Here is a 23,860-nt window from a genome sequence, read left to right on the forward strand (position 1 = left end):
AACAGAAGGCAATGACAAATTGATGATATGTAAATGTATTTAGTGGGTCGATGGTGTGGCCATGCACGTTTGCGCGCCGCCGCGCTGGCGGTGCGGGTAAGTGGCGGAGTCGCAGGCGCAGCCCGCAGTATGCCTCGAGGCGGCGCGCATTACGTACGTCAGTGCGCGTCAAAGTCAAACGAGCCTCTGTGCTCCCGAGTGTAGCTGCACCGACTAACTAGACACACCAACTGGCTGACATGGAAGTAGCAGATCAATGGCAGCGAGAGTGGGCTGGCACGGCCGAATATGGAAAGGTAAGCTGTTCATGATGACTTCCCTCTTCCAAGCTTTTAAAAAAGCTCTTAAAATTACGTCATCGATATAAAAGTTTGTGTACATTTAGTAAAAAGTAACAAAGGCTTTGTTAAAAAACTGATTTAAGTATCTTTCAAAAGTTTGCCTTTGTATCGTCGTCTGGAAGTTCTCTTGGTTTTATAATTTCTTATGTAAGTAAATACGGAAAGCTTGCTTTAGTCATAAATTCGATTTTACAAATGCTGTGAATTAAATATAAGTGAGAAGTGTGCATCTTACGGATAAATGAAACCTAAGAATTATGACTTTTTATTTTCGCATATTGGCATTTCGATTTATAAACGGTCATTGCCAAAAGGCTAAACTGGTCATTTCCTAATAGGGCATTAAAACTTAAGCGGCGAGACTGCTTAAGCTGCGAGTTGTTTAAGTATTAAAAAATGAAACCTATGTGTTAAACTTAAGGTTTAATGTCAAAAGGTAAACTCACAGAAACCAGTCTGAGCTTGTTCATCATGTTTTTTTACGTATTCTTTCAAATTGTCTTCACAGTACTAATCCAGGTGTTGTTTATATACTATGTATATCAAAAGCTTATAAGTTTCTTTAGTTCTTTTCAATAATAATTTAACACACTACACAAGGCAGAGCGTTAAAATATAAGTATTATCAATAGAAATTCAGTACTAAAAATAACATTTGTTATTATTCAAAACAATACGACAGATATATTTATTGCAAAATAAAAAAACAAGTTATACATTTGGCGAAGATGCAGTATTTGTGTTTGCACAAAACTCTAGTTATCATTTATAAATATATATACATATAGATAGCTAAATTGTGTAATACGACGATAAAGACAACAACAATTCTCGTTTAATATTAAATAGTGAAAGTGGTAAGAGATCGTGAGGAAACTGCCGACTATAATCTTCGCATAATTTCCTCATAAAGAAAATAGTAAATTTAATTTTTACTTTTCATTCATAACTCTATATAATATATAAAATTATAGAATAGGGAATACATTTATTTAATAGACCAAATAGGTCAGGCACAAAGAAAGCAGTGCGTTGATGTCTTTTCTTCAAGAACGAAAATATTTTTGTTAACCATAATCTTGCATATGATTATTTTAAATTTTACTAATTTACTGTAGGTACCTTTACCTTTTTTATTTTTTAAATATGCATACTAAAAATCCTTTGTTCAAATGTTAAAAATTATATCACCACTTTAAAATAGCAGGTTATTTGCTACGTTTCGTTATTAGGGTTCGTGTTAAGCTGCCGGAAATCCTGCGCAAAGGCCGGCAACATACGAGGCTGCGCTCGCGTACTACCAATTCATGTTATTTACAGTACTTGACCAAAGTTATAATTTGGATAATACTGCGCTACTACTTATTATGTGTACCTTATCTAGCAAAGTTACTTTAACCTATTTATGATCAAATTAGTATATTAGAAAAAGTGAAAACTGTAGTAATGCGTAGATTGAAATGAGTTTATTTACATTATAATATTCTGTCTAGTATCGTCATAATAAATAATAATCTCAGTCGCGTCATTGGAAAATATAACCAAACATAATGATGACTCGTCAACTGAGGATAGAATTAATTAGAATAATCAATACCGGTTATGTGATTCTGTGTAAGTCGATGAATTTTCTGCTTTATTTGCCATTTAGATGAATCATTTATTAAAAAGTGGTCTATGGATTTTCCTGCACAATTTCTTATGAATCGAGCTGTGTATTTTGGAATGCTACGGCACCCTCCACGTCAAACACCGCGTTGTTAACATACCTACTTCTCTAAGCGACAAAGTTACCCGAATATTATATCCGATTTTTTTATACGGGCAGGCAGTGACCCCGCATCACCTGATATTAAGCATGATTTAATGATGGCATAATTTCCACGCAGGAAAGTTACTACAGTGACGTACGTATTCTACCGTTAGGCGTAAGATATACACAATAACGTTTACCGCCAAACCACTGATCAGTTAACATAGATTAAGATGAACGAGGTAAATAGTCTTTAATGGACAGTTAGTACTGAAATAGGTCATGGCTTTCGGTGCACAGTTTAACATAAAGACAATAACAATAGTGAATGACAATCCTAAAAACACTAAATAAAATTTTGAAGTATGACGGAAGCGAGTCAAGGCTATTGAACTAGCTATTACCGTTATATCACGAAAATTAGTCAGCGGCGAACTATTAGCGTTTCCTATGAGATATAACCAAGCAAGGTAGGCATTTGATACGGTAGGATAAATGTGTAGAAACATTGTTTAACATTTTTGTTGTTAAAATCTTATAATAAAATTCTATATATTTTTACTGGCCATACAATTTTTCAATTGCGTTTTTCTTTAAATCGTTGAAAATAGTGAATAAGTCCTTGCTTTATTTTATAAATTGATTAGTTTATCATAATCGTTACTTACGACACAGTCAAACAGTTTCCGTGGAGTATTCAAATTATCCATATTGTACTTTGCTGTAATTGTAGGTATTGTAGCAAAATGCTACAGTTCGAAATTAACAATTGCCGGTATAGGAAGTTGTGTATTGCGACTTTGTACCTAGGTACTTATATTTTTTTCCCAGAGTTCAATGTATGGCTAATAATAGAATGTAATTACAAATTACAATCTAGCAATAAGATCAGAAATATCCTGTATCTACATAATTATTTTACTTATGATTCATAAATGCTAACCGTTTCTTATACGTATGAATGACATGCATTCTATACACTACAGAACAAGTTTATATAAGTTCTCAATAATATTATTATAATGAATAAATAGACCAAGTTAGTACCAAGTAGGTACCTAATAAATTTGTGTCTCGGAAAATATTGGTAAGCAGTAGTTCAGAGACAGCGCAATCCTACTGATAGGAAATAGGGATATGATTAACCCCCATATATTTTCAATATAACATAATTCTATCTAATCTATTTCCTTTGGTCACGCCATAACGTGAAAACGACTGAACCGATTTAATTATTCATCGTTTTTTTTTCAATAATTTCTAATATATTGCAAAAGGTTCTTATAGAAAGAAAAATTAACAAAATTGTGCAGAATTATAAAAATTTAAAAAAAAACTTGACTACTTCCGCCTCTTTGATGAATGTGAATTTAGCATACAGCTTTTAGTTTGGCTATATATATATAATTCTTTTGTACGTATATATCACTGACTTCCCAGAACGTTGGACCAAATTTGAAGAATTGTATGTGTTTTTGGATAAATCCCTGGATAATTGCACGGTAGGTGACGCTGCGCTCAGGTTCTAGAATTTATCTCCTTTTAAAGCAAGACCACGTGTGTTGGGGCCTTATACTGTATAAATTTCATTAAGGTTTTTTTCATGAATCATACATAATACGCAAAAGTTTCAATATTATAGAAAACCCATGCATATTTTCCAATGATTCACTATGATATACTTATAGTGAAAAAGACAAGACTTAAATATAATGAAAACAAAAACTGCAATCAGGTACCAAAAAAAACACAAAACATTATTATTTGGATGGAAGCGTAATAAGGACACCTCTGTAAGCTCAGTAAATGACAATTATAATAATTTATTACATCCATAAAATTAAATTCCCAATTTAGACTTGGTATATTGATTAATTTTGAACTCAAGTACTCTTTCAACAGTACCAATTATCCAGGCATTATTCTTAAAACAGCATGTATAACACACTCCACAAACATAACGCAATACCACGTGTTACCTTGTTGACCATAACATAAAAATAAACCAGTATTTCGCTATTAAACGCTCATTGGTTTCGTTGCCAGTTTTCTATAATGTAGAGCAGAGTCACAGTCAAGGTCTTATACAATATGTTTTGTAACAACTTAACTTTCACACATATTGTTAAGCTTATAGCCATTTTATACAGCAAGATATATTAACGAGGTCGCATAAATTTATCCGCACAAGACGATCTGTAGACATTACCTACCTAAGTTTGACACCCACTTATTAGCAAAACTTATTGTGAGGCGTTCATTGAAAAGATCGCAATCACAACTCCGTAATTTCCTTTCGCCCCCACACTGATCACGTCATCATAGCAAATAAAATATAATGCCTTAATGTGTAATCTATTAGAAAGAGAAGAACGTGCGGCATTAAATAAAAGAGAAAATTATCACTGACAAAGCAGAAGCACACTGTTAGATTTATAAATTACTCGCTTGTAATAATCAGCATAAACCATCCGTGTTTAGTTAGATGAAATAAATTTTATGATGAATGTTTTTTTTCTTCAGTCTGCGTATAAAAGCCCGATTATATCATTCGTTGGTTCGTCGCCTGTCAGGCATGCATGTCATTCTGAGGGACACGAAAGTTGTCTGACCGCATTTGTCACAAACAAGAAGTTCGCGGACAGTGCGACACAATCTGCATTCAAATTTTAGACCACTCTAACTACACTTTATTGTACACAGTGAATGTAGCCACTCACTCAGCGAACGGATACTTACTAGTAAAATTTGAGGTCATCATTTTATTGCGTCTTGACCGTATCTTATATCTACCTACTATTTGTATTGAACACGATATTTTATTGATGAACAAGGATTTTATTTCAAATAATAATATATAATAATGTCAGCCCTGTATTATATACTTGCCCACTGCTGAGCACGGGCCTCCTCTACTACTGAGAGGGATTAGGCCTTAGTCCACCACGCTGGCCTAGTGCGGATTGGTAGACTTCACACACCCTCGAAATTCCTATAGAGAACTTCTCAGGTATGCAGGTTTCCTCACGATGTTTTCCTTCACCGTTTAACGCAAGCGATAATTCACAACGAATACACACATAATTTTTTAGAAAAATCAGAGATGTGTGCCCTTGGGATTTGAACCTACGGACATTCGTCTCGGCAGACCGTTCCATAACCAACTAGGCTATCGCCGTTTTATTTCAATTTATATACACATAACTTTTAATATACGCCAGGCAAAAAAGTTTCTAATTAAAAATCTTAGATATTACAAATGATAATATATTTGTTATATCGCACTTTGCTGTCATTATATGAAGAGTTAATGTAATTAAAATACATGACATGGAATCTACAAACATAGACGTAATAAGTGATAACATGACATAATAGAAGCTTTAGCTCCATCAACCCGCACGCCAGAAATGTTGAAAGTAGTGGCGCGAATAGTATACCCTCTGTTGTAGAGCTTATTTACGTCACATGATGTTTTGTAGTCCCGGGAACCCGGACAACTCAAGGTTTCTAAAACTTCCCTGAATGGGTTCCAACCTAGCACCTCGCTTGTTTCACAACACAGAAGGCTGGCACTAAACCAATATTACCTATGTCGACTAATGTGTATCATTATATATACAACACAAGAAATTGAGATTTATGAACCTAGAAATAAATTACGCCTATATTACAGCACATGCAGGGTTATGTAAAGCTTGCTCAACAAAAGCCTAATCCCGTGTTATTTAGAGTCTTTCTGCTTTAAATAGACCAGCAATGTCTTTTTTTATAATTATTGCACAATATTTTTATTTCTTATAATCACGGAAGTGGAGGGTACATTGCATCTCATATAACTGAGAAAAGGTTATAATTAATAAGCTAAACTTTAATTCTATGCGTTGCAGGTGACAGAAGGAGGAGTGACAAGGCGAATCGCGCGCGCTATGGAAGTCTTGCACACAAGCGGTCCAGGCGCGCGGGTGAGAGTACTACGCGCCGCATACCACTCCTCAGCTGGACCCGGTGTGCCTGCCTCCTCATACATGCTGCACTCCTCAAGAAGGGTGATTACTATTTCATTGATAACAAAATATCGGATGCGTAAATATTGCATCAACAGACTTGCGAAAAATAAATACCTAAACAATGTTTGCAAACTATGTACTTAGTTACAAAACTAGTCGTAATTATAAGATTGTTTGCGATGAATTGGAGAGAACAATTGACTATGGTGTTGTTAGGGGATGCAATAATTTCAGTATTGTTAAAACCATTTAATAAGGAGGCGTAACTGAATACCCGACACGTCCACAAATTTTATGATTTAAGGGTTGAATAATTTATGCAATCACTGTCGTTTTTCGATACCAATATTATTTCCGTAATTTTCTTACATTTCATATGCCTTTATGTTAAAACCTTTTAATATTAACTATTAAAATTTATATTAACTAAGTACTTAAATTTAAATTTTCTCAGACCATTTTAAAGAATTTAGAAAGGTACTAATTTATGCATAGGTATGTCAAGATTCCACTAATAATACAAGCTAAAGGTCAAACTTCTAATTAATCCGATGTTTATTACCAATCTATGCATTTTATAAAACTAGTTTTGACATATTCAAAACATTTATATTATATCATCTTTCAGGTAATAACTTCGGGTTTCAACTTCATGGAGCCACCCTCGCTTCCTTCAATTCCAAGTAAACCACTAGAGATATCGTCCACTTCTCTAGACTCGTCGCCAGATTCACACACAGAAACAGAAAATTACAAGGTCACCGAGCCGGACGATTTGGAAATATCAGAGCCATCTAAATGGAGAGGTTCGTCCGGAATCAACTCTATAAGAATGCCCAGTGAAGAATCTTCTTCTGCAGATAACGCTAGCATAATTGATCTCGATGTAAGAACAAATAAAGGCTTACACAGAAAGTATTCATATGATTCAGAAAGCAGTGACAATCAGTGGAATAAAAACAGTGCTAGATCTCCATTTCTTGATGCACCCATAACGTTAAACACCCTAAAATACAAATCATTATTAAATAATAGTTGGAATAACAGAAGAAAGAGTTATAGTTTTGAAGACACATCTTCTATGGGTGACGATAGTCCGTTTAAAAACGACACGATAGCCATGGAATCTTCTACAGATAGCGGCATTTGCAAATCATCAGAAATAGTCAACGACGCTACAGATGATAGTTCACATTCAAGAACTTTTGATCACAATGAAAAAAAGAGTAAAATACAAGATGAATCCTTTCAAGAATGGCTCTCGAAAAATAGACTAAACAGTTTTTATAAAGGAACTAAATTTAAATCTGACAGAGAACACAATACCGTTATAGAACATCCATCTGAAAACAAAGCACACAACAATAATATAATCATACAATCTACGGGAAAAGTATCAATAACGTTGCCGGTCACTATTGAAGCAGATGATAATAGTCAGCATAAAAAAGTCAAGAAAGTAGAATTTTGTAAAACTGAACTTCACGTTGCCGTAGACACTGGTGAAGTAAACATAATATCTACTGACGATAAGCCACCTCCTTCCAATGATTTCAGAAAAAGACGAAGTGCATTTGTTCCAATGTTAGATGTTCCCGAGAAATCTATTACTCTGTTTGGGGATAAATTTATCGATTCATCAGAATCCATCCAGGTCGGAGATATGCTCAAGCGTAATAATGGTGATGTTAGCGAAATTGATGAGAATACAGCAGCTACAAAAAGTATTCTCAAAAATAAAATTCCGAAACCCAAACCATATCTCTTAGGAGAGAACATGGCATTTGGGTCGACGAGTATATCAAACGAAACTGGACATAATGAAAATTTTGCTGTTCAAACTGCAGTATCATTGATAAATAAACAATTGGAAGCAGAAAGACGATACAGTGATGAATTATTAAAATCAAACGTATTGGAACAAACAAATAGTTCTGTTAGAAAAACCAGCGCATTTCGGACAATAGATGAAGGTGGTACATTTTTTTTTTATATGAATTAAACTTATTTATCTATACTATTATATAAAGCTGAAGAGTTTGTTTGTTTGTTTGTTTGTTTGAACGCGCTAATCTCAGGAACTACCGGTCCAAACTGAAAAATTCTTTTTGCGTTGGATAGCCCTATGTTCGTGGAGTGCTATAGGCTATATATCATCACGCTATACCCAATAGGAGCGGAGCAGTAATGCCTAATCTCAGGAACTACCGGTCCGAACTGAAAAATTCTTTTTGCGTTGGATAGCCCTTTGTTTGTGGAGTGCTATAGGCTATATATCATCACGCTATATCCAATAGGAGCGGAGCAGTAATGGCTAATCTCATGAACTACCGGTTCAAACTGAAAAATTCTTTTTGAGTTGGATAGCCTTTTGTTCGTGAAGTGCTATAGGCCATATATCATCACGCTATACCCAATAGGAGCAGAACAGTAATGGCTAATCTCAGGATCTACCGGTTCGAACTAAAAAAATCATTTTGTATAAGATAGCCCTTTGTTCGTGAAGTGCTATAGGCTATATATCATCACGCTATGACCAATAGGAGCAGAGCAGTAATGGCTAATCTCAGAAACTAGGAGTTTGAACTGAATAATTATTTTTGTGTTGGATAGCCCTTTGTTCCTGGAATGCTATAGGCTATATATATATATATCATCACGCTATGCCCAATAGGAGCGGAGCAGTAATCGCTAATCTCAGGAACTACTAACTACCGGTTCGAACTGAAAAAATATTTTTGTGTTGGATAGCCCTTTGTTCCTGGAGTGCTATAGGTTATATATCGTCACGCTATGACCAATAGGAGCGGAGCAATAATGAAACATGATGCAAAAACGGGGACAATTTATTAGTTTTGAGAGCTTCTGTTGCGTGCGCTGCGTAAACGGTTAAAGTTATGCAACAATAATGTATGACGGGATTGTTCCTCTTAAAAAGTTCTAAAAAATATATCATAAAACAAAGTCCCCCGCTGCATCGGTCTGCCCGAACGTGTTAAACTCAAAGACTACCCAACGTATTAGGATAAAATTTGGTATGGAGACGGTTTGAGACCCTGGGAAGAACATAGGCTCCCGGGAAAATATATAGCGTGACTTTTATAACGGAAAACTTTAGCCCGAAAAACTTTATAACGCGGGCGGAGCCGCGGGCAAAAGCTAGTTACTTTATACATATTGCATAATACAAACACCATAAATACGCACATAGGAGTAATACTCTTAATTTGTATTAAAATATTACGTTAATACTCTGCAATAGACTATATTTACCATGTAAAAATATATGAATGGAACTAATCCTTTGAACAATGCTGTCAATCGTGCGTGACAATACTTAAACGCAGTAGAAAAATATAATAACATAGATTTATTAAACATTTGGTAATTTACTTAAATATCTCAATTGCTGACGCTAACCTATTACCTCATTACTTATATTTATAATCTATTACTAAAGAAGAAAAAAAATACTGTATTACATAAAAATAAAAGATATTCGGTATTGACAGCCTTCGGAGGCGTGAGATAGTCAAACGCCGTCAGTTCGAACCCCGCATCAACCGCGTCTCATTGTTAGTGTAGGTGTTGTGAGACTAAAACTCCCTAGTAAATATATATTTTTTGTTTTATTTCAGGTCCTAACAAAGATGACATGTCTGATACGGAAGACACTCCTCGTCTATTAATAAAATCAGATAAACCTGTCAAGGAATCTATCAAAGTGAACCACGTAAATTCAATTAAAGACAAGTTTTATGCCCTACAAACATCTCCAACGCAAAGCAGATCAAAGACTAGACAATTGCGACAAAGTGAACTATCGTACTTCGGTATTGATAATCATAGAAGAAAAAATATAGATCAGCCAATTATTTCTGAGAACGTACCTCAAAATGATTCTGCGGTAGAAAATATTTTCCATTCCGTCAAGTTAGTAAAAAAGATTTCCAATAGTGTTTGTAGTAGCGAGGCAGAATCTGAAGACACGCCTCAATATCAGAATGTTCCTCTTAACACTACTTATACCCCAGTTCCTACACCAAGACTGCATTCAAAACACGATATTAAGCCAAATAAACTAGAACCAGCTCACATCGTAAAAAATGTAGTTGATAAAGATAGAGAAGGAAGCGATGAAATTAGCGTCCCAGTACCAATTACACGTCGCCCTAGACTTCGAAAGCAAGAGGACCATACGACCCCCACAAGTCGAAGTTTATCTGAACCACCAAAGGGATATAAATATAATTCACTTGACAAAACACATCGCTCCAACAATCAGTCTACACGGTACGTCATTACACGATTTTCTTATACAAGGCAGTCATGATTAATATTTAGAGTGTACACACTCGAAGTATTGAAAATGAGTCTAATTGCCTCTTTCTTGTAAAACCAACTAAAATCTTTAAGCATAATAAATATACTATGTTATAGCTCCATAAATTACTTACGTATGTATATTATTATTAATTTGAAATTAATAAGGATTTTCATTATTTCAGGACAACGAAGTATGCTAATAAAAGTGGAAATGAGAATCATAAGTTACGTGTGACTAAAGTATCACCTGGAAACAGTAGGAAAATAGAAGAAGATCCTATTCCAATATACGTTAATTTGGACGACGACGTGGAGCCCGTTTATCAAGTTCTCGATAATAGAACATCGAGTCATCGCAGGTCGCTACGAGATTCAGTAAAGAAAATCTTTCCAAAGAAACATTCGCATAAAACCGATAATTATAAACAACATTCGAGGCGTATTTCCCACGAAAATGATTACGCCGAAATAGAGCGATTATCTGACAATGAAAACGATAGTTTCAAAAAGACACAACGCCTAAATAGCAAAAGTGATACTTTACAAAAGTTGGTAAAGAATGAACAACCTCGATTTTCTAGAGATTGTCGTCGAGAAACTGATAAGCGTCTTACTACCAGTCAAAATATAAAAAAATCAACCGACAATAAAAAATCGGATGAGGATTCTATGTCTAAACTCAAACATGGATATAGAAGTTTATCATCACAACGTAATGGAAACAAAACATCACATGAAGATAGTTCAACGAAAAAAAATGGCAACTTATCCCGCACTGACAATAAAACTGTAACGCCAATAGTAGAAAATATTATGATACGTCAGAAAAAACATTCGAATGATAAACATACTTCGAAAAACGAACCATCACAACAAAAACAACATATACGGGATAATAACAATACACCATCTACTTCACTACAAATAAAAAGTGATGCTAAACATAGTACATATATAAATTCTAACACAAAATCTAGTGGCCAGAGAACGAGTCGACGAAATGAATACGTTATTAACTACGACGATAAAAAAGGAACAGTCTCATCAGTATGCAAAATAAAAACAGGTCCTGGAGGAACTAGGACGAAAAAAGTCTCTTCCGAAATGATCGGTGAAAAACCGACAGAGACTGTAGTAAGACATAAAGCTATAAACAGAATAGCCTTGCGTAAGTAAGCCGAGTAAATGCATGTAATAAACATTCTAACAAAAAAGCAAAATAACTGACCTACATATTATAACGATAGAAATATTTCAATGCATCTTGCAGATCATCCGGAGAATCAGAATGTATTGGGTTATGCAGATAAGAAATGGAAGACAAAAATACAATCACAAAGTTCTTGCCAACTATTGTAGTCTGAAAGTGTTACTAGTCTATAAAGAGTAGCGACTGTGATTTTGTTTGCGTGGAGTGCAGTATGGTCTAAATAGAATAAGATAAAGGTGATCTCACAATCTGTTATATTGATTGGTAGCCAATCATATAATTTTAGTTCCCTAACAAATAATGTAACAACATTAATAAATCAGCAAAACTAACTGGTATACTTTATTTCTTAAAAAAAAACAATTATATTTAATGCTTAGAAATGTTTACAGCTCATTATACTGTGCTCAAATTGTTGTAAGCGGATCCTTGTCAACTTTACTAACAATGACTTGTACTTCTTTATCCAATCTGTTATAAAGATCGGATGAAAATACACGTAAAAATCCCCTTTCAGAATCGGAATGGTTCGTAAGGATGACGCTTATTCCTTTTTGAGCAGCATCAAGGACATCGTGGTGTAGCATCTCTCCTGAAAATAATAAAGTTTAAAATTTATTCATATTCTTGTTATTCGCACAATTTTAACTTACATTATTGGCCGATTATATTTATAAATTCAAAAGCATTATTATAAATTACTAGATGACCCGGTGAACTTCGTATCACCTACATACATTTATTATTATTATTTATTGTGAAACACAATTTTGCCATACAATACGTATATTATCATTATCTGTCTCTCGCTAGTCGAGAGTACGGTTTGCACGTGAAGTAGCTCGTCGTACATTTGATTAACTTCGACGATCAAAGTCATCTTCTCCGTGGCATTTTGCGACAATAACAATAAATAAAGTTCTCACGCACTGACAAATTGATGATAGATTTTAATAATAGTCTTGAAATTTCTTTGTTTATTTTCTATTTTTAAGAACCCACTGACACTTTTACACTTTATTTATTTCTGAAATGTTTTGTATTTGAACAAAATAAACCAAAGAAATCGGACCTCATAGTACAACTATGAAACAGACAAATTTCTGAACGCACCTATATATATGTGACAGCCAGGCCAATTCTTTATTTCTAAAAAGACAAAAGACATCAAATGTTTCATGGCTAGGAACATTTTGTATTGAAAACTTAGATTGTCGTTTTTAGTATTTTCCGTTATTTATTATTTATGTTTGTCACCGTTTAATCCATCCCTGGACTTCCACAAATAATTCAAAACCAAAATTAGCCAAATCGGTTCAGCCGTTCTCGAGTTTTAGCGAGACTAACGAACAGCAATTGATTTTTATATATATAGATTAGTCATTTTCCTCCTCACGGGTATCATACGTGGGAAAAAGGACAACTCAAGACTTAATTAAACAAAATAAGTTAATTATTACCTGTGAGGTAAAGGTCGGCAGTAACACCTTTCAACACCGAACTGCCCGAGCCGGCACAAATTGCCACTGTTGTTACGTCATCGGCCATTTGTTTGCCTTTCCCCAGAGCAAAACGCACATGCTGCAGCTGTGTAAGCTGCTTCACTTTAGTTACCGCGTCAGACAATGAAATCTTATTACTCAAATGCACCAATCTGAAAGTTTTAAATTTACGAATCAGAATAAATATGCTTTTGGAATAAGCCCTCAGAATACGTCAGGGCATTGCTAAACGGCTTTAAAAATTACTTCGGTTAACTAAGCTAGTTGAATCAACATCAAAATAAATATGATCAAAATAATTCCCAATAAAAATAGGCACGAGCTCCAAACTAATAAAGTGCAAAATAATGTTTATTTCTTCTCATAGCTAAATAGTATAAAAGTTACGTAGAGAAATAAACATTTTGCGTTCAAAAGAAGACAAAAAATTAAAGACAAAATGATTATTTCTCTACGTCTAAATATGCTTATGTCTAAGCTTTACAGATACCTTTCACTGGTCGATCTAAAAGTTATAATTATCTATCCCGGCTAGCTTCTTTGAGAAGTAAGTTGAAGTAAGTGTGTCATTTTCGATATAATTTAGAAGTCGATATTTAAGGGAATAAAACTACGACCGTTTTTTTGCTAAAATTTACTCTCCTTTTCGGACTTGCCAGAAAACGCGGCACGACAAACGATGTTGATTTTAAATATAACGAATTGTAAGCTATTCCAAATACAAAAATTTTACATCTACGTGAATGAATGGAATTGTTTGACTAAGATCTACTGTATTTTATTACCTGCCGGCTCCAACGTCAGGTTCATTTCCGGGTATAAGTGGTTTAGATTCACCTACAGGAAATGCTGACGCCAACCAATCATTAACACCTCCCTTCACACTATCCCAGCTTGTGTGAGGTGAATAAAGATAAATGCGATTTTCAAGTAAAAATGATACTATGCGCTCTTTCCAAGACCTGAAAGATTATTACAAAAAATATATATAAGTATAAGTATAAAAAACTAATGCTTACCTATCTGTTCATATGTAGCTCTTATTGTATTGTAATTACAATTAAGTATACTATCTACTTACAATACAAAATCATTTCAGAAATTACATTACCTTTGGACTACAGATTTTAATGGTGCAAATATTGGCGGATGATACGACACAATCATTTCGCAACCTTCTTTATTGGCTTCTATTGCCACATCTTCTGTTAAATCATTTGTTAACAGAATCTTTGTCACATTTCTGAAATTTGGAAAATTATGTTAATTTACAAAACATACAATTTCGTCATAAATAATAAAAATACCAGGAAACGAAAAATAAACTTTAAACAACGAATACATTCACATTATTTTCAAATAAAAATAATATAAATAGTTATTAAAATGTGGGTGGGAATTTCTTCGCATTTTTTTTTGAATAAGCTATGGTAAAAAATTACCTGGGTGTGTACGGTTCCACTAACAATCCTGTATTGTCCCAACTTTCTGATAGTTTTATAGGTGCAAACTCTTCAAGTGCAGTTATAACTTTACTCAGAGATTTTCCACAATTCTCTCCAGTTGACATGATTGGTGCAGTGAAAGATGAATACAGTCTTAAGAAATCTGCTTTTTTCGAAAGTACCTGTCTTCCCACATATAAAAACATTTGATGCAAGCTAAAAATGTATTCAATTACATGAAACAAAATAATGTTTTTGTTGATTAGTATGTCTATAATTTTTACTACAAGTTATTGTTATTTTAATATTATATACAATACCCATAAGTAATAGAAAGAGGGTATTGATAATGATTTTGCATAGGGGGAATAATATTTAATAGGTTATGGTAAAATCAGAAATGGAAAGTTGAATGAAATACTTTATTAATAATATAGCATAGCAATCAAAATCATATTATACCTCTCTAGTGTACCTACAGAAGTAAGAAAAAAATGTACAAATCCAATTCAACTAAAGTCCTATGAGTCCTATGAGCCTTTGGTAAGTGCAAGGTTCTTTCTAGGTTATGCACTGCCCACCATAAAAGTAGAGTGGTTGTTGATACCCCCATTCTGCAACTTTTTGTATTTAAGTGCACTTGCTCTTAAAATAAAACAACAGTTAAACTAACTACCGTATATTTAAAAACCCAATAACATGTAATTTTAACACTACAACCAATATAATATTATAAAGATTTATTTAAAAATTGATGTAATATTATACACATAACTTTATCACATTATTTCTTTATTGATTGCATGAATTAATCTTCACCATCCTGTAAATTCCACACTTTTATTTCACCATCATCACTGCACGAGATCAATTCTCGATTTCCTAATGGATTCCACGCAACACAGTTGACGTCTTGTGAGTGGGCATTAAACTTAGTACAAACTAATTCAAATGTTGGTGCATTTGGATCAGAATCCTCAGTCTCAGCAAAAATTCTGATAACATCATCCCCACAGGCTGTTGCAATCAGACCTGTTTTGTGACACCAAGCTATGTCATAAATGCATCTTGTATGGTAGCCTGACAGAGTGCATACACATTTCCATACTGCATCTTTCTCCATTACTAGACCTTCAGGATTATGTGGTCTATATTGTTTCCAGATTTTAACAGTTTTATCATCACTGCATGTAGCCAGCCTCTCTCCTGTTGGATCAAATGCTAAACTCCAAACTGTTGACTCATGGGACTGAAGAGTTGCGATACAATTCCACTCATTGTCATGAATTTCTTCTTTGTATAATTTCACTGTATTATCATATGATGCGGAAGCCAAGATTTCAGAGAGCGGATGCCAAACCACCTACAAACAGAACAACTAAGTTATGTTACAGCTTGTAAATCATGTTACATCAAATGGTATTGTACAAACTTTCTTGACATCTTGATGATGGGCATTAAGCACCGCTTCACACTCATACTCGTCATCTCCGGCCACTTCCCAGATCCACACAGACTTGTCACGGCCACAAGTTGCCAGCAGCATTCCAGAAGGTGACCAAGCTACACTTTTGACTTCATTCTCGTGACCTTCAAGTGTAGCATTGCACTCAAACTGGCCTATTAAGAATTTTATATTATTATCAAAATACAGCTTTCAAAGTATGTCTTGGTTATTTTTTAATAAAAATACACACCACTCTTCTTGTCCCATATCGCTGTTGTAGCATCAAAACTAGCAGAAGCGAGTAAATTACCACAAGGAGACCACGCGACTTGTCTGATGGCGCGCTGATGACCGTCCATTAATACCGCTTTTGCAGCCCAACTCCCACCTTCCTTGCTCCATAATTTTATAGTTTTGTCTTCACCACATGAGGCAAAAGTGTTTCCTGAAGGATGCCACGATAAATTCCAAGCGATGCCTTTGTGTGCAGGTATAGTTTGAGTCAATTTTAGATTATCCATTTTGTTCTGTTGACAGTACAAGTTCACTTCTTATTAAGTTTGAATTGGGTATGACTCGAACTGTATTATGATTCGAAGAAATTTAATTACAATGGTATTACGCCGATACGCGAGATAAAATTATTACACTAACATACTATTTAAACATTACTATGTTACTTTACAACCAAAAGAAGAGTAAACTGGAAGATTAAAGAAATTTCAACATTCATTATACATATAAGCTTTCTACTCACTTTACCAAATACAAAATACAGCTGATGAAAATTTCAGGAAGAGAAATACAACAACATTTCTTATTTCGTTATATACGTAATAAAAAAATATTAATGCAGTATGCTGAATGATGCTGAACTCCGGAGAAATCAAAAATGATCAAAGACAAAATTGAATATGACATTTGATAACAGTGTTGCCATTTGCCAGATGGATGACAGGACCAAGAATCTTATTCCTTGGGCAGGACCTCAGGAATGACTGAGCATTATAACTGTACGGTATTGTTTTACGATAGATAAGTATAGTCTCAGAAGCATAGTATTATTCGCAGTCTGTGATCATAAGTAGTATATTACTTACTTTATGCAGTCTATCTCGCTGCTCGCCACACTGACAAATTATGTCAATTATAAGCTGAACGACGTGTATCCATGGCTATGAATAAATAAAAATATTATAATTCTCTTTGACTAACTAAATTTGAAGTAAAGAAATACGTAAGACTAGCAATGACTAAATATAAAGAGGACAGGCCTCAAAAATTAGCTATATGAATAAGTTATATTTATGTTAGGCAAATCGACGCAGAATTGTCAATATATATGTCTATCTCTTTTACTCAAAGCTTACTTGGAACGCAACAAAAAAAGACAAAAATAATTGCTTTCTTCGCATATGGGACTATTTCGTTTACTTCAACACACTGGGACCGCCTTGCGGCAGAAACGCCATTTGTTGCAGGCGAGTCAGCAAGTACATGTAGTGTCAGACGATGTAAACAAATCTTCATAAATATTGAATTTAAAGTAATATAATCATATTCTCAATTGTTCAGTGTGTTTATTAGTGTATTTGTTAAGTTTCGAAAATGACTCAGTGTTGTGTGAAAGGATGCAAATCGAATTCACGCAAGAAAGACCCCGAAATATCTTTTCATAGGTTAGTAACTGTTTTTACCGAAAATTAGCAAATATCTTTGTATATTTACTTTTGGGATTTGTTTTTATCAATTAAAATGATATGTGGATCTGGTTTGTTAAGCTTTGGACTCTTTTAGACGTGATTTATACACATTAAAATCATTATGTTTGTTTACACACGAGCTTAGGGATGGGTGGGTGGATTTGTTTAGAAATTATTGATATCGATATTTTAACAGACGCCCGTTTATCAGTTACGGTTTTGTCTTTGAAAGAATGTTAGAGCACACATCAATATTGTATTATCCAGAACGACAAACTAAGTGAAATTAGAATATTTTTTAAGATAACCAAAAAATTTAAAAACCAAGGCAAAATGAATTGAGAATATTGAGCGACGTGATTGGAATCCTACACCAAATACATATTTCTTTACATTTTGAGAAGATATGCATAAACCACACGTTTAATTAACGCGAGTAAAGATAACTGTTTTCCAACAATATTCCCGATAAGTAAAATAGTAATGATTATTATACTTCACCTAATAGTAATATTACTTTAATATATTGCTATGAATAAAATTAGAATTGTTACATAAAAGAATAGATAAACATAAAAGAAACAACATAAAGATGAAATGTAAGATATATTTTTACAATTGGCGGTCTTATGTTTCGAACAACCTTTGCATGCACGGAAATAGATACATAATCATATTGTTGTTATTGCAAATAATTATTATAATTGATTATCTTAACCACCATTTTACGGTCATTGATTTTAGTTTGCTGAACCATAGTTATGTTTCTCGATCAAAGAGCATAATAATAAAAATAAAATAAAACCAACCAAATAATTGCTGGCTACGCTATCTTATTCCATTTATCATGTATTAAATAAATATCTTAATCTGTAACTTAAATTTTTAGCAAGGAATAGTGCAACATACAAATATAGATCAAACACAACTGGATGTTTGTCACAACAGGTACTGCTTTGTTTAACAATTGTTACTTATAAATCACTTTCAGTTTGTTTGTTTACATTATGGTTTGTTATATTTATATTATGGTAGTTCCTAACCCCTTTCGTATTTGATCTTTTTGGGGCTTGTTTGTCTCTCTTAATTCTTCGATGTCGATACAAAATTTTCGGTACTAGCATATCACTATTGTAAGGGGCGGAGTCGGCGCCATTTTGTTCAGGAAATGTGCCGCATGTCACGTGACCATATTACCCATCCTCTATACTTCTTTTATCATTGAAGACTAGGCAGTATGGTCGAATGTCAAGTAACTTGACATTTAGTCAAAGCGATTTTTTTTTTTGACAACTTTGGACACTTGACTCAAGTGTCCAAAGTTGTCAAATATACACCCAAGTCATTGTATACACCAGTTAGTCTAGTTTATTGGTCTCTGGTATACACCATACACCACTATACACGAAACTGTCATTCGTACTAGCCCCAAATAATTTAATTTTGTATAACGGTCGACGAGATACATATAAAAAGTTATTTTTTTTTCAGATTAGACCATATCTTCTAGTTGTAAAACTACATATAAAAATGGAAAATAGCAATAAAATAGTTCCACCGCATTTAAATGCTGAAGTATATAGGACCGACACGACTGGCACAAGCACTATGTTTTATTTGGATTATTTACGAATACATGAAGGTTTGTTTTTTATTTAACGCAAATTAGCATTTTGTGTAAATACTTATTCCGTATCACAATTTTTTTTTTTAAATTGGTGAACATTTTTAGCTACATAGGTTATATTTTGCAATCAATAGCTCAGTAGCTTCTAGAGATGCCACCCGTACTTTATGTTAAAGTGTTGTACGTTATTTCGGGTAATTGTACTTTATATTTTATAAGAAAAACTAGCTTTTGCCCGCGGCGCCGCCCGCGTTATAAGGTTTTTCAGGCTAAAGTTTTCCGTTATAAAAGTAGTAGTTTCCCGGAAGCCTATGTTCTTCCCAGGGTCTCAAACTGTCTCCATACCAAATTTCATCTTAATACGTTGGGTAGTTTTTGAGTTTAACACGTTCAGGCAGACAGATGCAGCGGGGGACTTTGTTTTATAATATATTTTTTAGAACTTTTTTTGAGGAATAATCCCGTCATACATCATTGTTGCGTAACTTTAACCGTTTATGCAGCGCACGCAATGGAAGCTCTCAAAACTAATAAATTGTTGCCGTTTTTGCAACATGTTTCATTACTGCTCCGCTCCTATTGGTCATAGCGTGATGATATATGACTTAGAGTACTCCACAAACAAAGGGCTATTCAACATAAAAAGATCTTTTCAGTTCGAATCGGTAGTTCCTGAGATTAGCCATTACTGCTCCGCTCCTATTAGGTATAGCGTGATGATATATAGCCTATAGCACTCCACGAACAAAGGGCTATCTAACGCAAAAATATTTTTTCAGTTTGGATCGGTAGTTCCTGAGATTAGCCATTACTGCTCCGCTCCTATTGGGTATAGCGTGATGATATATAGCCTATAGCGCTCCACGAACAAAGGGCTATCCAACGCAAAAAGAATTTTTCAGTTTGGACCAGTAGTTCCTGAGATTAGCCATTACTGCTCCGCTTCTATTGGGTATAGCGTGATGATATATAGCCTATAGCACTCCACGAACAAAGGGCTATCTAACGCAAAAAGATTTTTTCAGTTTCGACCGGTAGTTCCTGAGATTAGCACGTTCAAACAAACAAACAAACTCTTCAGCTTTATATAATAGTATAGATAAAGTACACGAAAATACTTAAATTGAAAACACAATTGTTGTTGTATAGACGGATGCCTGTTCCTGGATGATATGTATTTATATGCCCGAATCCAATTTTGTGCAGTAATAATTATGAAAAGAAAAGTACTATTATTTTATAATAACCAATATGCATTTAAATCTTATATATATGAGTATTTCTTAAAGTAAACAAGTATTGAAATAGTTTTTATGCAATATGTGTGTCTAATGTGCCCTTATTTATATATATATATATATTAAATAGATTGAATGTATTAAGACAAACAAAAATAAAGTACATTACACAGAAAAATTCATAATAACATGTCTTATAAAATATTTCATTATGTGCTAATGATTCAGCGCACATGTTTTAAACCTCAATTTGAACATCATTCACATATGTAACTTGACCACACAATTACATAATTTTTTTTTTGTAGTTTAATAGTTGGTTAATAGATAGTAATTGTATTACATAAATATATTTTTAAGAATATAATTAATGAAATAATGGATATATTATAATATACTTCTGGTATACAGATTTATTTTAGGAAATATGCATATAAAAGCTGCAAATGAAATAGTAACATTATGTGAAAACATTGAAATCTGATGTATGGCTTGTTTGACACATTATTTTGCATAACACTTGTAACTCAAACTATTTGTTACAGATGGCAGTACCTTAATAGGATGTTCAGAATTAACAGGCCGCTACTGGAATGGGGCGGCTGATGTTTTCAAAAGTGTCAATGAGGCAGGGCAAAGACAGAAATCAGAGAAGCGGGCTATAAATTTACAAAGTGGAACATCAGATGGTTGTTTTGTTAATAGTTCGAAAAAGGTAGTTCATATTTTAACTTTACTTTTTGATTAAGAGATTTTAAATTAAGATATAGAATTTAGTTATTAAATTCAACTTAGAATACTCCATTAAAATATTGTTTACCTGAAATTATGTATTAAGTCATATATTGACCCTAAGGTGGACATTATTTTGAGTCTTATGTTGTAGATATTATTGTGTGAAGATAGTGGTGCAGTAAGTATATGGTGCACCTCAGATGAAGACCAACATAATGCATGGCACCAGTGGACGGAGGAGGTATCGGCTGCTGAACACGATAATGCAGCACTTGCAGTGGATTGTCTAAGTCCAGACGCAGAGTATGTGACTGTGGGAGCTGACGGACATGGCAAGGTTTGACTATTGCATAGTTAATAGATTCATAAATTCAAAAATATTTTTCACTAGTCATCTAAAATATAATTTCAAATAGCATCCTAATATTATTTCTTTCAAAAGTTGTACCTGTATAAAAAATTATAAATTTCAGGTATGGGACATAGAAAGAATGATATGCATAAGGAACTACAGTGCAGCACACAGTAAGCCAATATATGGAGTGTCAGTGAGACCAAATTCAAACACGGACTTTGCAACATGTTCCATGGATCAATATGTTTCTCTATGGGATCAAAATGTAGACAAACCAGTCCTGGGTACTTGTTCAGATTAACTTTATACCAAACAATAAAAATGACTAATTGTATTTCTCAGAATGGCATGCAAATTTTGTTTATTGATCAAATCATAGTTTTTAATGTTATGCACATTTTGCAGATCTATATCAAAATAACTGTGGTGTGCGGTGCTTACAATGGATAGATGTAAATAAGATCATTTTTGGAGATGAAGCTGGAATTCTAAGTATAGTTGATGTCAGGAGTCTTGAAACCACCTTGAATATAACAGAATTTCCTGCTGCTATACATAAAATTGCCATACACCCTGAGTAAGTTATTATAAATTTCTTTATACAAGATGTTGTTTTGCATCCCTGCCGTGTTTGAAGATTCTATTGTAAATGGGTACACATAATCCTCTAATAATACAATGTAAGTCCTACCTCAAACTGGAATCCGAATATTTGTTTAAATTATTTTACGTTGATTTAGAATTAACCCCCACCTACATATCAAAATAGGACCCCATGGCAACGCGAATAGTTCACACACACGGACGGCACCAGCTGTTTACAAACTACACGGCTAGTCGCGACGGCCGAGGCGCGCGTCAAAGCACTTTGTGTGTGTGTGTGTGTGTGCTGTGTGGCGCGAAAATTATCGACGCCACGCGGGATGAGTTCGGGGTGATTGCCATTACACTGGTGGTTTTATTTTTAATCAATAAATTGTTTTTTAAAGTGTAATTTTCGGTACTAATTTGGTCAGAGCGTGGAATAAACTCCCAGAACATGTGGTTACAGCTGGAAACATATACCAGTTTAAGAACCGACTGGACAATTACTTAGCTGCAAATGAAAACCTGTAGTAATAGCGAGATACGGGCATTATCAGTTGTTTCAACTGCCTGCCTGATGTATATAATAATAATAATAATTTTTTCATTGATTCGTGTTCTATAAGTGGAGTATACTAATCTCCAAAATATGGCGGCGATGCAAAACAACACCTGTATATTATATGCATTCAGATTACACACGTTAAAAAAATATTTTATGGGACAAGCTGACCTATTTGCTTAATTTATAAGGATAATAAATATATTGCAGATGCAACAAAGTGGCAGTGTGTTGTGACAATAAAACTGTGACTGTATGTGATATAAGTGAGGACACCAAAGTGAAAACAACTTACCAAAAGAGCCAAGCGCATAATAACTTCGTCAGAGGAGTGGCATGGGATGTAAAAGATGACAAAATACTACACTCTTTGGGATGGGACGGGGAAATTAAATCACACACTGTAATGTGTTAATAATTTCATTAGTTTTTTATAATATATTATGCGCTCCAACCACCTAACTGTTTCTTTTTTTATATTTCAAAGTAAAATCCAAAGTAAAATATAGTAGCAGTATATAGTTTCTTCTTTTAGGTTGATTTCAGAAATTCGAATAATAATATTTACTATAATACAATATTTTAAATTATTATTATTTATTTAAAACCAGCGTGGTGGACTAAGGCCTAATCCCTCTCAGTAGTAAAGGAGGCCCGTGCTCAGCAGTGGGCAAGTATATAATACAGGGCTGATATTATTAATATTTTAAATATTAGGTCCTGTGTCCCATGGCGTACTATATCGTCTTTTAACGGCTAATTGTAGTAATCGATCCTAACTGCCATTTTCGGATCGATAGTCAATAAATTTTCTTACATGCCTGCAGATAACTAATTAGTTTAGGCTTGATCGTTTATTGAAATCGACTCTAATAGAAGAGAAACCTCGTGTTTGTATTAGCAACTATTATAGTCTTTGAAATTTCAAGTTCCACTATGACATTGTAATTTTCCTGCCGAGCCGTCCCGCTAATAGGCGCCTGCCCTTTCTATAGTATAATAGCCCGCAACGACCTTAGAA

The 23,860-nt window shown here is 34.0% G+C and overlaps 3 protein-coding genes across 8 annotated transcripts; 2 read left to right on the forward strand and 1 right to left on the reverse strand.

Annotated features, from left to right (window-relative positions):
* The first annotated feature begins 144 nt into the window (after positions 1–144).
* On the forward strand, positions 145–11,972 carry LOC115443134. The gene is made up of 6 exons (XM_030168410.2): positions 145–296; positions 5,985–6,143; positions 6,733–8,077; positions 9,743–10,397; positions 10,613–11,598; positions 11,701–11,972. The coding sequence occupies exons 1-6, from the start codon at positions 240–242 to the stop codon at positions 11,787–11,789; spliced, it is 3,291 nt and encodes a 1,096-aa protein (XP_030024270.1). The 5' UTR covers positions 145–239; the 3' UTR covers positions 11,790–11,972.
* Positions 11,956–16,967, reverse strand: LOC115443135 (probable cytosolic iron-sulfur protein assembly protein Ciao1). Of its 2 annotated transcripts, XM_030168412.1 has the most exons (6): positions 16,792–16,967; positions 14,585–14,803; positions 14,254–14,385; positions 13,928–14,104; positions 13,101–13,294; positions 11,956–12,232 (listed from the first exon to the last, which is right to left on the reverse strand). In XM_030168412.1, the coding sequence occupies exons 2-6, from the start codon at positions 14,791–14,793 to the stop codon at positions 12,048–12,050; spliced, it is 897 nt and encodes a 298-aa protein (XP_030024272.1). In that variant the 5' UTR covers positions 14,794–14,803; positions 16,792–16,967; the 3' UTR covers positions 11,956–12,047. The 2 variants fall into 2 exon arrangements, with proteins under 2 accessions (XP_030024272.1, XP_030024271.1); XM_030168411.2 differs by lacking the exons at positions 11,956–12,232; positions 13,101–13,294; positions 13,928–14,104; positions 14,254–14,385; positions 14,585–14,803 and adding exons at positions 15,251–15,950; positions 16,020–16,207; positions 16,285–16,561 and having other exon boundaries at positions 16,792–16,948.
* A 1,987-nt stretch (positions 16,968–18,954) lies between these two features.
* LOC115443163 (methylosome protein 50) lies at positions 18,955–23,301 on the forward strand. Of its 5 annotated transcripts, none has more exons than XM_030168443.1 (7): positions 18,955–18,989; positions 19,229–19,379; positions 21,148–21,317; positions 21,489–21,674; positions 21,811–21,976; positions 22,098–22,269; positions 23,050–23,301. In XM_030168443.1, the coding sequence occupies exons 1-7, from the start codon at positions 18,975–18,977 to the stop codon at positions 23,252–23,254; spliced, it is 1,065 nt and encodes a 354-aa protein (XP_030024303.1). In that variant the 5' UTR covers positions 18,955–18,974; the 3' UTR covers positions 23,255–23,301. The 5 variants fall into 5 exon arrangements, with proteins under 5 accessions (XP_030024303.1, XP_030024305.1, XP_030024304.1 ...); XM_030168445.2 differs by lacking the exon at positions 18,955–18,989 and adding an exon at positions 19,002–19,094; XM_030168444.2 differs by lacking the exon at positions 18,955–18,989 and adding an exon at positions 19,023–19,118.
* The last annotated feature ends 559 nt before the right edge of the window (positions 23,302–23,860 follow it).

Source organism: Manduca sexta, chromosome 17 (assembly GCF_014839805.1).
Source record: "Manduca sexta isolate Smith_Timp_Sample1 chromosome 17, JHU_Msex_v1.0, whole genome shotgun sequence".
Lineage (NCBI taxonomy): Eukaryota > Metazoa > Arthropoda > Insecta > Lepidoptera > Sphingidae > Manduca > Manduca sexta.